The 16,217-nt window shown below is 56.7% G+C and overlaps 1 protein-coding gene and 1 long non-coding RNA gene across 2 annotated transcripts; both read right to left on the reverse strand.

Moving 5' to 3' along the window:
• Nucleotides 1–29: 29 nt before the first annotated feature.
• Nucleotides 30–8,121, reverse strand: LOC130876038 (transducin-like enhancer protein 6). The gene is made up of 15 exons (XM_057772459.1): nt 8,079–8,121; nt 7,739–7,784; nt 7,339–7,380; nt 5,455–5,520; nt 5,118–5,370; nt 4,998–5,014; nt 4,759–4,840; nt 4,589–4,668; nt 4,474–4,511; nt 3,571–3,829; nt 3,237–3,484; nt 1,980–2,121; nt 1,064–1,217; nt 302–378; nt 30–218 (listed from the first exon to the last, which is right to left on the reverse strand). Exons 1-15 carry the CDS (start codon nt 8,096–8,098, stop codon nt 114–116), a joined length of 1,629 nt encoding a protein of 542 aa, XP_057628442.1. The 5' UTR covers nt 8,099–8,121; the 3' UTR covers nt 30–113.
• Nucleotides 8,122–9,406: 1,285 nt separating this feature from the next.
• On the reverse strand, nt 9,407–10,064 carry LOC130876039 (uncharacterized). The gene is made up of 3 exons (XR_009057271.1): nt 10,000–10,064; nt 9,694–9,722; nt 9,407–9,470 (listed from the first exon to the last, which is right to left on the reverse strand). It is a non-coding gene; the product is annotated as an uncharacterized LOC130876039 (long non-coding RNA).
• Between the last annotated feature and the right edge of the window lie 6,153 nt (nt 10,065–16,217).

Below are 16,217 nucleotides of genomic sequence, written 5' to 3' on the forward strand. Positions count from 1 at the left end.
AACAGAGCACTCTGCTTTCTCAATTGCTTTACTACATGTGATGAGGGTTAAGTACACCCTTAGGACTCTCGCCCACCACTGTGCAGCTGGGAGAGAGTCAGGAGTCGAAGCCATCAGTACTTGATCTGGTACACCGAGGCGCAGTACCCGGAACCCGTGACAATCAGCTTGCTATTGGCTGTAACGTCACAACACGTGACAGCGGCAGCCTCAGGGACCTGTGTGACAGCAGGCAGAATGAGCCCAGGGGACCCAGCGGAGCTCAGCCCCTCCCTCAGGGTCCCACCCTGCACGGGAGTACCTGGAAGAGTTTCTTTCCTGAGGGCATGCTGTGGATGGTGACCAGGTCGTCCATCCCCACGCTCACCCACCACTGGCCTGGGAGGAGGTGGAGAGACAGCGAGGTTACACAAGACCCCACCCACTCACCCTCTCATCTGGCAGCCCCAGCATTCAGGAGGCTGAGGCAGGAGGATTCAAGAGTTTGAGATGAGCCTCAAAAGAACAAAATGAAGCCGGGCGGTGGTGGCGCACGCCTTTAATCCCAGCACTCGGGAGGCGGAGGCAGGCGGATCTCTGTGAGTTCGAGACCAGCCTGGTCTACGAAGCTAGTTCCAGGACAGGCTCCAAAACCACAGAGAAACCCTGTCTCAAAAAACCAAAAAAAAAAAAAAAGAACAAACAAAATGACAGAAAAAATGTTTCCTTATTCCGCCTTTTGTTGTGTTTGCTTTTGGTTTTTTTTTTAACAAGAGTCTTTCATAGCCAGGGCTAGCCTCAAACTCCCCACGTAGCCAGAGATGACCCTGAACTGATTCCTGCGGGTGGTTTATGTCAATAGAATGTGTTGGGGGCGAATGACTCTAATCCCAGCACTTGGAAGGCAGAGGCTGGCAGATCTGAGTTCCAGGCTAGCCTGGTCTACAGAGTTCCATGGCAGCCAGGGCTACACAGAGAGACCCTATCAGTGTGATGGGTGTCAAAGCGCTGATCGGGCTGAGCGAACAGTGGAAGCTTTTGGAAAGTCAGTGCTGCGGTGTACGCTTTTCCTCGGACTCCTTACCGTTTGGGGAGAACTTGAGGCCTAAGATGGTCTTGTCCTTGGTGCCCACAGGGAGCACCTCGCTCCTCCTCTTGCTGTCATACAGGCAATGCTGGCCGTTGGCCAGGCCCAGCAGCAGCCAGTCTTCCTGTGGACTGTGCGACAGGCTCATGATCTGGGATGAACAGGGCAGAGTCACAGAGGTCAGACCCCAGCCCAGCAGGTGGCAAGGGCCCCTCGGACTTGCCACCCCTGGTGCTTCCTGTCACAGTCCCTGGGCCTCCCTTTGCTAATCTGAGATGGGGAAAAGGGCTAAAATAAGACAACAAAGAATCTGTTTCTCTCCCTTTTTGGTTTTATTGAGACAAGGTCTTCCTCTGTAGCCTAGGCTAGCCCTCACCCCCCCCCCATGTACCTGAGGATGTCCTTGAACTTCTGATCTTCCCGGCTCCATCTCCCCAGTGCTGGGGTGTTGGGTATAGTGTGGCACAATGCTGGAGATAGGACCCAGCACCCTAAGAAAGCACTATACCCACTGAGCCTGACCTACCCCCCCCCCTGAGATAAGGTCTCACTGTGTAGCCCAGGATAGACTCATACTTTTCACCCTCTTGCCCTGAGTACTGGGATAAAAGTTTGTGCCACCATGTCCATTAGGACAATTTTTTTTTTTTTTGAGACAGGGTTTCTCTCTGCGTAGTCCTGGCTGTCTTGAAACTGGCTCTGTAGACAAGGCTGGCCCTGAACGCAGAGATCCGCCTGCCTCTGCCTCCTGAGTGCTGGGACTAAAGGCGTGCGCCACCACTGCCTGGCTGACCCCTATATGTCTTGCCAGAATCACGAGCTGACCTGGAATGTCCCAGCTCCCCATGCTGAGTCCACCTTGTCCTCTACCTCCAGGGCCCATGCCCGTCCAGCCCCAGTGGGGTCTGTGCACCTGGGACTGGAATGTGTACTCCAGCGACACCTTGACCATCCGCAGGTCCCAGCATCGTAGACAGGCATCCAGACCTCCTATCCAGACATTGTCATCTTTGACCACCAGGCTCTTGGCCGCACTGACAGGGCCTTCGAGGTCCCTAGCCAGAGAGAGCAAAGGGAGTGAGCCTAGCCTTGGGGTCCATGTTCCTGAGATCCCACAGGTCATGAAGGCAGCCTTCTACCTTTGGCAAGAAGGGGACAGTGACGTCATCCCAAAGTCCCTGCACCTAATGTTCCAAACCAACACGAGTGTGCTGACCCTCATCTGTAATTCCAGCACTGAGGAGGCTGAGGCAGGAGGATTGTCATGAGTTCTAGACCAGCCTGGGTATATAGTGAGAACCCGCCTCAGAAAGGAGTAGGGAGACCAAAGCCGGCCACAGTGATGCAAAACTGTCATCCCAGCTACTCAGGAGGCTAAGGTAGGAGGATCGCAAGTTAGAGCTATCCTGGGCTACAGAGTGAGCTCAGTTATCAGCCTTGCAAGCTTCACTTGGTCTAACCTCATGAACTGCACAGGGCTTGACAACGACGGCACCTGTCATCTCAGCACTTGGGAGGCCAGGCTAGCTCGGTCTACACAGAGACCTTGTACCAGATAAATGAGTAAACATAAAAGTGTTGCCAGATGGCTTCCAAGTGGTCAGCGGGAAAGGTGACCTGAGGTCCATTTTCAGGAACCCACTTGATGGAAGGAGAAGGATCCTGTGGGTTGTTATAAGCCCCTGCTAGGCCCCATCCACAAGTAATACAATGAATAAGCCAGGCACACACACATACAGAGCACTTGGGAGATGGAGGCAGGAAGATCAGGAGTTCAAGGCTATCCTCTGGCTTGAGGCTAACCTGGGCTACCTGCAAGTTATCCTAAACAAAAGGTAAAATTCCCTAGTAAGGGGGCTGGAGGCGTGGTCAAGGTGTGAGCCTCGCCCAGAATCCCCCAGTGAGGGATTGGGGGCGTGGTCATGGTAGAGCCCCCAGTGAATGACAGGGGACGTGGTCAGGGTGGAGCCCTGCCTAGAATCCCCAGTGAGGGGCTGGGGGCGTGGTCAGAGTGGAGCCCCGCCTAGAATCCCCAGTGAGGGGCTGGGGGCGTGGTCAGAGTGGAGCCCCGCCTAGAATCCCCAGAGAGGGGCTGGGGGCGTGGCTCCACTCTGGTGGAGGGGGGTTGGGCCAGGAAGAGGCTCAGGGTATGTGGTCCCTGTGTCCGCACCTGACTACTCCCTGACTCCGTAGGTCCCACATCCTGACCCTGCCATCTGTGAAGCCTGCGAAGGTAATGTTCTCCTCTGTGCTGGCTAGCACCTGGCAGGACAGGCCCTTGCAGGGCAGCTGGCACTTCTCGTACAGGAACGGGGCTGCCAGGTCCCACACGCTCACGCATGGCAGGTTGTGTCCGCCGGCGAACAGGGTCCTACTGTTAGAGGACAGCAGGCAGGTGCGCAGGTACGCCCCGCTGGTCTGCAGAGGACGGGCCCCATGAGTGAGGGTCCATCCACGCTGGTGGCTTCCAGACCCCGCCCCAGGCACCTTCCCTGCCCGCACACCTGGATGCCACACTGCAAGTGGCTCTCGGGAAATCGGTCCTCTGCCACCTGGTTCGTTAGACTCCACACCTTGATGCCACTCCGGGTACAGGTGAAGACGTGCCTTGTGAAGCAGCTCACGGCCATCGCCAACAGGAGTTCCCCGTGTCTCAACACTCGCACCTTCTGCAGGGCCTGGGGGACAGCGGACCTCTTCCATTGCCAGAGTGATGCATCTGGTCTCTCCCAGCTGGGCTCTAAGTTCTCAGAGTCGCAGGATCTGGGGACAGGAGGAGGGGAGACGGGGAGGGGACGGGAATGGGTGGAGAGGGGCGTACAGGGCATGAGATTTTCAAGGCAGGTTCTTGCTTAGTCCAGGCTGGCCTTGAATTCCCTACTTAGCCAAGGCTGGCCTTGAACTCCTGATCCTCCTTGCCTGCCCCTCTTGAGTGCAAGGAGACAGAGCTTTCAACTCTTGACATAGCCACATCTGCTTCCCCACTCTATCTAAAATGTTTTGCCCAATTAGACTAAACTTTCATGCACCCTCTTATGGCCCTAATTATTATATTCCTTTTTCCAAGTAGTTTTCTCCCGACTACAGGATTGGGAGAATCTGTTGAGTTTTAAGTGAGAGATTCATTTTCCAACACTTTAAAAATTATTGTTTTACTTATTAATTTGTGTGTGTGTGGGGGGGTGTCAGGATAACTTGTGGGAGTCAGTTTTCACTTTTAGTCATTGGGTCCAGGGATCAAACTCAGTTCCAGGCTTGTCAGCAAGCCCCTGTACCTGCTGAGCCCTCTCGCTGGCCCCTCTCCCCTCCCCTTCCACCACCAGTTAGGACAGGGGTGGGGGAACAGAGGAGCAGGGAAGGGGAATGGAGGGGCAGGGTGAAGGTAATCTTGCTCTCCTCCTACTCACAGGGGCTTCAGAAATGGACCAGCACTTCCAGAAGATTCCTGCAGTGCAAAGAAAGAAGCTGACCCTGTTGGCTTGTGACTTACCAGCCATGTCTGCATCAGGGTCTCCTGCTCACCTGGGTCTCACACTGGAGCTGGCTGATGTCTTTTTGGGAAATACCAAGCAGACCCAAGGAAGCCTCACTCAGGATTGGGGCTGTGTGAGACAGCAGAATTTAGGGGGACCCAGCAACCTCTGCCCCTCCATGCCCCAGGCCCCTCCACGCCCCAGGCCCCGCCTTCCTACAGAAGTCACTCAGGCTGCTTCTGGGCTTGGGCTCAGACTGGGGTTCTCGTTCTGAGTCAGGCAGGCAGGAGTCTTTGTTTTCCTGGGAGACAGAACTGGGTCAGCTAGGGGACACACGACCCAGGGGAACCCAGCAGATGCCTGGGGGTCCAGGGCTGCACCCAGCAGAGTGCAGGGATGAAGTAGGAGGGGCATTGTAGGGCAGATGTGTGTTGGGGTTCCCAGCCAAGGGTACTCACCAATCCCAGCAGCTCCTCTATCGCCATGACAACCAGTGAGAAGGAAGAGAGATGGAGAGCAATGAAGTTTGCCTGGACACCCAAAGCACTCCCCCCAGCCCTTGAGTGAGGGGCCCTCACCCTCCTGTGCCTGCTGGTTCTCCAGGTTTTCCCTGAAAAGTTTCCAGAGTTCCTGGGTCAGGGTATCGCTCCAGAACGTGGGTTCCTTGTCCCACACAGGCTGTGGGTCCTGCTGCTCCTCCTCAGTCTCGGAGAGGCACTGACGTCTGGTGAACACCTGAGGCTCCGGGGTGGCCCTGAGTTCCTCAGGGTCCTGGGGGGCCGTGGTCTCTGAGCCCTGCTTGGCTTCTTTCTCAGTTGAAGTCTGAACAGCCTGGACAGAGCCCATGGGACCTCGTGAGACACAGGATTGGGTCAACCAGTGTCTGTCCCCTCCAGCTCCAGGGCACATACTCACCTTGATCATCTCCAGGATACGGGGGGACTTGCTGAAGATCCCCACCAGCTGGAAGAAGTTTTCCACCTAGAATAAGTTAGGGTTGAACCTTACTGCAGGCACTAACGTGGAGAAGGAGTGTGGCAATGCTGGGCACTTGGCAACCTCTCCATACACAGAGGCAAGCTCTGCACTGTGGGATAAACCACCTTACACACACCCAAGCATGGTAGTGTCCACCTGCCCACCTCCCAAGGTTGAGGCAGGAGGATCAGGAGTTCAGGATCATCCTCAGCTACATACTGAGTTTGAGATCCTGTCTCAAAACAAAACAAAAACTTCAACTAAAAGAGTAGTTAAGACCACAAATAGGGATTGGGATGCAGCCGTTGAGGTACGAGCCCCCCCACCCCCCTGCCCCCACAACTTGCCGAGCCCTTCCCCAGCATGGATCAAAGGCCTTCGTATTATTTTGCACGTGGGGAAACTGAGGTCCAGAGCCAGGGGCTAATTTTTCAGCTTTTCAGCAGTCTTGCTCCTTCCTCTTTGAGCTTTTGTGGACCCTCCCCCCCATGGAGGGGGAGCCCCCTGGATGGAGGCTGCAGACCCAGGGAGCTGCCTCCCTGGGAGGGGATGATGGATTCCAGGACAGCGCCAGCCTGGGGGCTGCACAAAACCCAGGGGAGCCCTCCCGATCCAACACCCCCCACCCCCGACCCCCGGCTCATTAACGTGCAATTTACTGGCACTTTAGTGTGCCTGGTGCTCAGAGTGAATGGAGGGAGAGCTGCCGCTCCCCCCTGCTGCTCCTGGGGGAGGGGGGCTTGTGTTCCCGGGTGTGAGGCTGGGGGGCGGGGCGGTTAGAAGCAAGGGAACTGGGGAAACCAGGAGCTGCAGGGAGCTGCCCGGGATATCACAAGATACAGGCAGTGACTGGCCCTATGTACCTGTCAATCATTCCCTCAATGACTACAGCCCAGCCCCCCAATAGCCCTTCATTCTTGCACCTGATGCTAGATCAGTCCCCTTGCTCTACCAACCACTGCCTTCCAGGGCCCCTACGGCTCAATGGGCGGGGTCAAGACCCGGAACTCCCTGCAGCCCCCCATAAGCCCTGCAACGCATGTCACTCTTGCCTCCCTCTTCCCGTTGCCCCCACGCGGGGGATGGGCGGAGGACGACGACGGGACGGGACCCCTGCCTCTGGCCTTTGCAGAGGGCCGTCGCTCCTCCTGCCTGGACAATGTCCCCCTCTCCCAGTGCACCTTCCTAAGCACCCTGAGCGGTAGACCCTGCCTGGAGCTTTTGGAGCGCCCATCCTCCCCCCCCTTCAGTCCCCGGTCCTTGCTGTATCCCTGGCACCTCTGCCGGCCTGGTGAATGGTGGCTGCTGAGGCTGCTGAGCGCCTTGAATGACCAACCATGTTCTGGTGGCTTCCTGCGCCGCCGCCGCCCCCCCCCCGCCGAGCTGCAGAGTCCTGGCCCTGGCTGCCACCAGTGACATCTGGCCCTGGGCAGCGCTTCCTGCCTGCCAGTGCCCTTGAGAAAGAGGCCAGGTGGCAGGAGAGGAGGCGGATGAGGACGCACGTGCCTTGGCGGGGGTGGGGGGAGGAGAGCTGGGAGCCCCTCAGAAAGCCTGTCTCCAGCTCATGCATGGGACCCGTGTGCAACCCTGACCCAGGAACTCCGGGGCACCTGGGACCCGGGCAGAAGATGAGCCACAGCTAGGTAGGTATAAGCACTCTGAATCAACTCCCTCCTACCTGTCTGCATCTCTGGGTGGCTCCCACCTCCCTGAAGTCAAAGATCCTGGAATCCTCTTCTCCACCCCTCCTCCCAGGACACTGATCACCAGCTCCCCACCTCCACCCTGCCACCCCTGCTCTGGTCCCCAGCTCCACTTCACCTGCTTGTGATGCTCCTGGAAGGACTGATTGATTCTGGATACCTGAAATCACAGCAGATGAGGGGTGGGTCTGTGTCCCTGAGAAAACCCCTACACCTTTACTCGTGAGACAACAGAGGCCCATGGAGCCCAGCCTGGCCTTGATCCTCCGGCCTGCCTCCACCTCCCTGGGCTGGGACAACTGGTCTGGGCCAGTCACCAGCTGTTTAACTCTGCTTTTAAATAAAATATTACTACGTCCTTTTCAATGGGAAATCAAGTCTAACTCTCGCTTGCAGCCTCCCAGGCCCTGCCCGCTCCTCTGCCAACCTCCCCTCTCTAGTGCACACACAGGCCTCCTCCCTGCTGCCCCCACCCCCAGCACAGCTACTGCCTCTCAACTGACGCTGGGGTGGCTTACCAAGATGGAGATGTTGTCTAGCTGGATCATCATCTCAGAGAGAACACTGATGGCGGGGAAAGCAGTTGAGCATCCTTCTAGAAACAGACCCCAACCTGCCCTAGGGCAGAACCCCAGGAGGACCACAGGAGGGTGGCACCCAAACCCTTCTATCCGGTGCAGGGAGTGTGCACATTAAAAGCACGCATCTGCCACTGCTTATCTGGGGACAGGATTTGGTGGCTGGGTGACCCAGGCAGGCACCACTACAAAATCAACACCCCAGCTCGAAAACAAACCCGAAGGAACGCTTCACTAGAAATCAGCCTTCGCTTACTGGCCGCCCCAGGGAAACCCTCACCTGTCCAGTTCCTCCGGCATTTGTTTGATGATGGAGGAGTACCTTTCGGACAAGTTGGAAGGCTGGAAAGGTCAAAGGCCAGAACCATAAAGTCTGCAGCACTCCCAGCTCCCAGACAGCCCCCGAGATGCCAGTCAGGTCCAGCTTCTTGAAGCCCTGAACTCTCGGGGTACAGGACCAGCCATAAAGGGGAAATGGTGGAGCCTTCTAGACCCTCGTTCTCAGGGACCCTTTAAGAAGGCAGATCCTCATGCTGTGGCGACCACCACCCACAGAATTCTTCCCTTGCTACTTCATAGCTAATTTTGCTGCTGTTAGGAATCAATGTAAATAGCCGATATGCAAGATATTCCATATGATCTCAAGGGGGTCACGACCCACATGCTGGCGTCAACTCGGGGCGGACCTGTGCCTAACACTGCCTTGATCGTTAGAGGAGGGAGGAGAGGAAGCAGGGAATATCAGCCTATTTTGTGTGTGTTTTTCCAGACAGGGTCTCACTAATATAGTCCTGACTGGGTGGGCCTCCAACTCAGAGATCCGCCTGCCTCTGCCTCCTGACTGCTGGGATTAAAGGCGTGCGCCAACTTTAATCACAGGATAGTGTTAACTGAACATAGGACCAGCGCCCAGCCCTTCATTGGACGGTTCTAGGCTCCACCCTGACCACGCCCACAGCCCCTCACTGGGGATTCTAGGCGGGTTCCACCCTGACCACGCCCCCAGCCCCTCACTGGGGATTCTAGGCGGGCTCCACCCTGACCACGCCCACAGCCCCTCACAGGATTCTAGGCGGGGCTCCAGCCTGACCACGCCCCCAAGCCCCTCACTGAGTGATTCTAGGCGGGGCTTCACCCTGACCACGCCCCCAGCCCCTCACTGGGGATTCTAGGCGGGGCTCCACCCTGACCACGCCCTCAGCCCCTCACAGGGGGATTCTAGGCGGGGCTCCACCCTGACCACGCCCTCAGCCCCTCACTGGGGATTCTAGGCGGGGCTCCAGCCTGACCACGCCCTCAGCCCCTCACAGGGGATTCTAGGCGGGGCTCCACTCTGACCCGGGCCCCAGTAGGCAGGCCCACCCCTGCTTTCTGGACCAGGTGAAGTCCAGGTGATTGACATTGGGAAAGCAGGCCAGAGCTTCACCGCTCATTTTCATCTGCGCAGCGGGGTCACAGGTGCAGACACTGTGCGGGGCTGTTTTCCTAGCTAGGTCTGCGAGAGTTGCTGCGGGTTCCAGGCCGGGCTGGCACCGTGACCTCGGTCTCCCAAACCCCCAAGCCCCACCCCGCCGCCCCTCACCACCTCTCACCAAAATTCCACTAGCGGTGTCATTGTTCTGGCTGTAGGAAGTCATCTAGAGGATTGTGGAAGTAACAAATCTGGCGAGTCCTGCAGGGGGTCAGGTTCGGGTTTGGACGGAAAAGCCGACCCCCCATCCATCCCTGTAGTCTCCCCAGGGTCAGGACCCAGCTGCGGAAGAAGCCTCCCCCCTCCTCCCCATGCTCTCTGCATCCCCAAAGCCCCGTCTTTACTGCAGGGGCTACGGTTCCAGAACCACCGCCCCCAGGTAAGCATGGGGGGCTCATCCCTTCAGATACCGAGGAAAGCGTACCGGGAGCAGTCACGGATGTGGTGAGTCGCCTAGGGTTTTGAGGGACGAGTAAGAGTTTGCCAGGCGTACTAATAAAGCATGCACGTGAAGTACATATATATATACAAACACTCAGGCACACACGGAAAACATTTTTTAAAAAAGAACTTAGGAGACAAGAGAAACGACATTTGGTTCATTCTCCCATCACTCAACATGGGCAAACTCCCTGCTGAAGTCAGTTTTGTGCGGGACAACGCCCCTCCAGCTCCCTCTCCTCCCCCACCCGCGCAAACTGCCTGCAGGAAGCGGGCTACCCCCACGCACCACCTCAGAGGACGGGGAGGCCCCTGGGACCCCAGAGGAAGCCACAGAGGTCAGCCAAGTTCAGGCCAGGAGGAAGCCCCTCCTGCTGGGCCCCCGGCCATTTGACCCCTCCGACCCCGCCCCGCTCGGCCCCGCCCCAAGCCACGCTCCCACCTGCACCCATAGAGAGAAGCATCAGGGCCCAGGCCACGGGTGCACGTGGGCTCGGGGCTGCACGAGCCGCCTCAGCAGGTGCTGGCCAATCAGGAGGCCGCAAGCCCACGTGGCCCGCGATCCCAGCTGCTCATTGTTCAGCCTGTGGCCCGGCTGTCAATCACGGAGTTCCAGGCCTCGGGTTAACCCCCGCATTCCCGGTGCCGTTTGGGAGCTGGGAGAGGATTTCAGAGTGGTTAAGTCTGAATATTTGGGGCATGCGAGGGGTCAGCAGGTGGCGGTGATGCAGCCAAGACCTTTGATCTGAGTTCGATCCGTTGGACCCACATGTTGGAAGACACACACACACACACACACACACGCATGCACGCACACACGAATAAATTTCTTTTTAATCTGTGTGAGCTAGAGAGATAATTCAGCAGTTGAGAGCACCGGCTCTCTTGCACAGGACCCTGGTTCGATCCCAGCACCCAGGTGATGGCCTCACAGTGATCTGTAACTCTAGTTCCAGAGGCTCTGAACTCAAGGTGCGCACACATGCATGCAGACAAGACATCCGTCTACATAAAATAAGATGCAGAAGAATTAATTCAAAGCCGGGCAGTCAGCCGGGCGGTGGTGGCACACGCCTTTAATCCCAGCACTCGGGAGGCAGAGGCAGGCGGATCTCTGTGAGTTCGAGACCAGCCTGGTCTACAGAGCTAGTTCCAGGACAGGCTCCAAAGCCACAGAGAAACCCTGTCTCGAAAAAAAACCAAAAAAAAAAAACAAAAAAAAACAAAAAAAAATCAAAGCCGGGCAGTCGTGGCGCACGCCTCTCATCCTTGCACTGAAGGCAGAGGCAGACGGATCTCTTGTGAGTTTGAGGTCAACCTGGTCTACAGAGCGAGTTCCAGAACAGCTAGAGTTACACAGAGAGACCCTGTCTCAGAAAACCAACCAAACAAAAATCTCCAATAAATAAAAAATTAACAAAAATCAGAGGGCCCACTTTTGAAATTCTGGGGTGTGCTGATGCAATGGGAAATCATAGCTTGAGAACCCCCCAAATTTCCCGTGAGAAACGAGGCTTTGGGTGTCCTGTGAAGTGACACTGACCTGCCTGTGTGCCCAGGCTAGCCCTTGCTCCTCTGCAAACTGAAGCCCGAGGATCAGGACTCAACTTAGTCGCAAGGTTAAGAAATTAAAAAAAAGCCGGGCGGTGGTGGCGCATGCCTTTAATCCCAGCACTCGGGAGGCAGAGGCAGGCGGATCTCTGTGAGTTCGAGACCAGCCTGGTCTACAAGAGCTAGTTCCAGGACAGGCTCCAAAACCACAGAGAAACCCTGTCTCGAAAAACCAAAAAAAAAAAAAAAAAAAAAGCCACAGCCAGGCTGGCACGCGTGCACCCAAGACCCTAGCCTCAGCATCTCCTGAACTCGGACCCAGCACTGGGAGGTGAAGGCAGGAAGGTTAGGAGTTCAAGGCCGTCCTGGGACCCTGAGACTAGTAGCGAGTTCCAGGCAAACCTGGACTACAGGAAAAAGACAGAAAAAGCAGGGTGGAAAGGGGGGGGGGTGTCAACCCCTGGACTCTGGCAGGACCACAGAGCCAGATTCTAGCCCTCCACAGGGGACCCTGGGGTGAAGTGGACTCTGGAGCCCCTTCCCCACCTCCATGTTGCTCCAGTCGCAGGTGAAATTAAACCATGACCTCTGTGTACACAGAGGCAGGGAGGTGACCGTGAGTTTGGGGCCAGCCTGTGCTCCCTAGTAAGAGCAGGTCTTACTAGGGAGTGGGATGTGAGAGGGCTCAGTGGGTGAGGGGACTGCTGCCAAGCCTGATGGCGTGAGTTCAATCCCTGTACCCCACACAGCAGAAAGGCGAGGATTCCTTCCACCCCACCACACACGCACGTGCGCGCACACACACACACACACACACACACACACGAATGAGTAACTGTAACTCAATTAGGCCCAGGTCACAGTAACTTTTCCTTCATTAAAAAATTAATTTACAGGGCTGGAGAGACGGCTCAGAGGTTAAGAGCACTGACTGCTCTTCCAGAGGTCCTGAGTTCAATTCCCAAGAACCACTTGGTGGCTCAAACCGTCTATAATGCCCTCTTCTGGCCTGCAGGTATACATGCAGGCAGAACACTGTACACATAATAAATAATAGAACATTTTAATTGATGTGTATAAATGTTTGCTTGCATGCATGTGCACTGCGTGTGTGCCTGGTGCTCTCGGAATCCAGAAGAGGATGTCTGGTCCCCTGTAACTGGAGCCACCATGTAGGTGCTGGGACTCAAACCCAGGTCCTCTGAAAGAGCAGCCAGTGCTGGGAACCGCTGAGCCCGCTCTCCTGCTCCTGACCAGGGCTGTTGCGCATGCTAGGTCAGTCCTCAAGCTGTCGTCATCTGTTTTAGCCATGACTGTCACTGCAAGGCCCTGGCAGGACCATAGATCTCCTGCTCCTGAGCCGGGGGCTGGGCAGCGAGCTGAAGTCGGCCTGTGTGGGGTGTGGGGTGTGGGGTGTGGGGTGTGGGGTGGAGGCCTCCCCCCTCCCCCCGTGCGGCGCTCGTGCCTATTATGACTACGTGAGATGGCGTCACCACCACAGCTGCTACTGCAGAACTCTTCAGTCATGGTGCCGACATTTCCTTCGTTGGGGGAGGTGGCGCACTTGGGAGGCAGAGCCCGGAGGATCTCTGTGAGTTTGAGACCAGCCTGGCTACAGAGTGCGATTGTGTCTCAAAACACCAATACTAGTACTACTAACAATAACAAATAATAAATAAATAATAACGATAAGAATAAATAGTAAATTCCGGCACCCAGGAGGCAGAGATAGGCAGATCTCTGAGTTCGAAGCCTCCAGGACACCCTGGGTTACACACAGATGAACCCTGTCTCAGAAAATCAAATAAATAAACAGACAAATTAATACATAAATACAAAATTTTCTCCTAAGACAGGGTTCTCTGTGTGTAGCCCTGGTTGTCCTGGAACTTGCCCTGTAGACCACGTTGCCTTCAGACTCAGAGATCTGCCTGCCTCTTTCTCCTGTGTGCTGGATTAAAGACGTGCACCACCACTACCCAGCATTAATAACAAATACATTTTTGTTTTTTTTTTTCAGCCCTAGAGAGCCAGGGCATTGTATATGCTATTCACTGTGTTTAATTATTAAGATTTATTACGTACACAGTGTTCAGCCTCCATGTATGCCTGCAGGCCAGAAGAGGGCACCAGATCTCACTACAGATGGTTGTGAGCCATCATGTGGTTGCTGGGAATTGAACTCAGGGTCTTTGGAAGAGCAGTGAGTGATCTTAACTACTGAGCCATTTCTCCAGCCCCACATTTAATTATTTTATTTACTTTATGTTATAACCTTTTTAATATTGAAGTAAGGAGTTTTAATTGTGTGTGTGTTTGGAGGGCTGTGTGTATGGGAGTGCGGTTGTCTGCAGTCACCAGAAGAGGGCATGCAGCTGGAGTCCTGGGCATGACAAGGCTGAAGCCTTTGTGCTGGGAAGTGCTCCTAAGTGCTGATTCATCTCTCCAGGACATTCTCCCCCGCCCCCCATGACCATTTAAAAAAAATATTATTTATTGTTTTGTCTGTCTTTTTTCATTTCATTTGTTGAGCTACTTAATTTTTAAAGTCATTGTATCATTTTATTATTGCATTTATTTTCTTACAATTTTTATTTATTTATTGCGGTTTTCAAGACAGGGTTTCTCTGTGTAGCCCTGGCTGTCCTAGAACTCACTGTGTAGACCAGGCTGGTCTTGAACTCAGAGATCGGTCTGCCTCAGCCTCCTGACTGCTGGGGTTAAAGGCTTGCGCCACCACTTCCCAGCCCATTTTATTTTAAAGTTTATTCTTATAATGCAGGAGGAAGCCGGGCGATGGTGGCGCACGCCTTTAATCCCAGCACTCGGGAGGCAGAGGCAGGTGGATCTCTATGAGTTCGAGACCAGCCTGGTCTACAGAGCTAGTTCCAGGACAGGCTCCAAAGCCACAGAGAAACCCTGTCTCGAAAAACCAAAAAAAAAAAAAAAAAAAAAAAAAAAAAAAAAAAAAACAATGCAGGAGGACTTTGTGATCCTCCTGCATCAGCTTCTGGGAATTACTGTAGCTGGGTTCTTGGAAAACAAAAATTTGAGAAGCAAGGCACAGGGTCAGACAGGTGGGCAGGGCGGAGATGAAGGAAAACAGCGAGGCTGGCGTGTCTCCCCTCAAGGCGGGCTTGTCACCCACACTCCCCGCAGCGGTCCAGAGTCCGAGGCTCTGCTTCATCCACTCCTGCTCTCAGCTGTCGTCTGGGAAGTAAACGGTTGGTTGAATATTCCTTAGAGGCACACAAGCACTTTAGGGTGTCTTGAGTTGAGTGACCCCGGTTGTCATCGCAGACCTCAGTGGGGGTGCGGAGGTCGCGGCTGTTCCTTTGGGAAGCTTTGCGGGGATCGAGGCGGCGCGCGCAGGCGAGCAAGGTCGCCATCTGCTGTCAGCAGCCGGACACCGCAGGCTTCCAGAGTCGAGAAAGGGGCTGGGGGTGGGTAGGTGTGGGAGCGGGCTGGGGGTGGGTGGAGTGGAGTGGGCTGGGGGTGGGTGAGGAGTGGGGCGGGCTGGGGGTGGGTGAGGAGTGGAGCGGGCTGGGGGTGGGTGAGGAGTGGGGCGGGCTGGGGGTGGGTGAGGAGTGGAGCGGGCTGGGGGTGGGTGAGGAGTGGGGCGGGCTGGGGGTGGGTGAGGAGTGGAGTGGGCTGGGGGTGGGTAGGTGTGGGAGCGGGCTGGGGGTGGGTGAGGAGTGGGGCGGGCTGGGGGTGGGTGAGGAGTGGAGTGGGCTGGGGGTGGGTGAGGAGTGGGGCGGGCTGGGGGTGGGTGAGGAGTGGAGTGGGCTGGGGGTGGGTAGGTGTGGGAGCGGGCTGGGGGTGGGTGAGGAGTGGGGCGGGCTGGGGGTGGGTAGGTGTGGGAGCGGGCTGGGGGTGGGTGAGGAGTGGGGCGGGCTGGGGGTGGGTGAGGAGTGGAGCGGGCTGGGGGTGGGTGAGGAGTGGGGCGGGCTGGGGGTGGGTGAGGAGTGGGGCGGGCTGGGGGTGGGTGAGGAGTGGGGCGGGCTGGGGGTGGGTGAGGAGTGGGGCGGGCTGGGGGTGGGTGAGGAGTGGGGCGGGCTGGGGGTGGGTGAGGAGTGGGGCGGGCTGGGGGTGGGTGAGGAGTGGGGCGGGCTGGGGGTGGGTGAGGAGTGGGGCGGGCTGGGGGTGGGTGAGGAGTGGGCGGGCTGGGGGTGGGTGAGGAGTGGGGCGGGCTGGGGGTGGGTGAGGAGTGGGGCGGGCTGGGGGTGGGTAGGTGTGGGAGCGGGCTGGGGGTGGGTGAGGAGTGGGGCGGGCTGGGGGTGGGTGAGGAGTGGGGCGGGCTGGGGGTGGGTGAGGAGTGGGGCGGGCTGGGGGTGGGTGAGGAGTGGGGCGGGCTGGGGGTGGGTGAGGAGTGGGGCGGGCTGGGGGTGGGTGAGGAGTGAGGCGGGCTGGGGGTGGGTGAGGAGTGAAGCGGGCTGGGGGTGAGTGAGGAGTGGAGTGGGCTGGGGGTGGGTAGGTGTGGGAGCCGGCTGGGGGTGGGGCGGAGAAGGTGGGGAAGGGATGGGGCTCTGATTGTAGGGCTTGCAGAGACTTCACTTGTCTTTCAGGTACTAGAAACAGAGAGGTAGGGGAATCTCCCTGAGTCTGAGGCCAACTTGGGCTACAGAGTGATGCTCTGTGTCAAAGAATAAAATTAAAATGAAGAAACCAAGTGAAGCCGGGCGGTCCTCTGCGGGGCAGCGGACCGCTAACTGCGGAGCATCTCTCCAGCCTTATCAGTCTATTTGAGTACACGTGTGGGTGGACAGCTGCAGAGAACACGATGGACGTCAGAATCAGCACCTGCGGGGCTCGATCAGCACCTGCGGGGCTCGGGACCCCACTTGCCTGACCTGGGAATCGAACTGTGGCTCTCAGGCTTGGCTGCGAGCATCCCCACCGCCGAGCCCTCTAGCCCAGCTAGTGGACCTGGCCATTGGTGACCGGAGCATCCGGGCA

This window comes from Chionomys nivalis, chromosome 6 (genome assembly GCF_950005125.1).
Source record: "Chionomys nivalis chromosome 6, mChiNiv1.1, whole genome shotgun sequence".
Taxonomy (NCBI): Eukaryota; Metazoa; Chordata; class Mammalia; order Rodentia; family Cricetidae; genus Chionomys; species Chionomys nivalis.

Excerpts from the sequence above, each read along its gene's own strand:
- LOC130876038 (XM_057772459.1), bottom strand. The coding sequence starts at position 8,098 with ATGCCGGAGGAACTGGACAG. Across the intron at positions 7,785-8,078 it reads ATGCCGGAGGAACTGGACAG|TGTTCTCTCTGAGATGATGA; the intron begins GTGAGGGTTTCC and ends CCCCGCCATCAG. Across the intron at positions 4,669-4,758 it reads AAGCAGCCTGAGTGACTTCT|CCCCAATCCTGAGTGAGGCT; the intron begins GTAGGAAGGCGG and ends TGTCTCACACAG.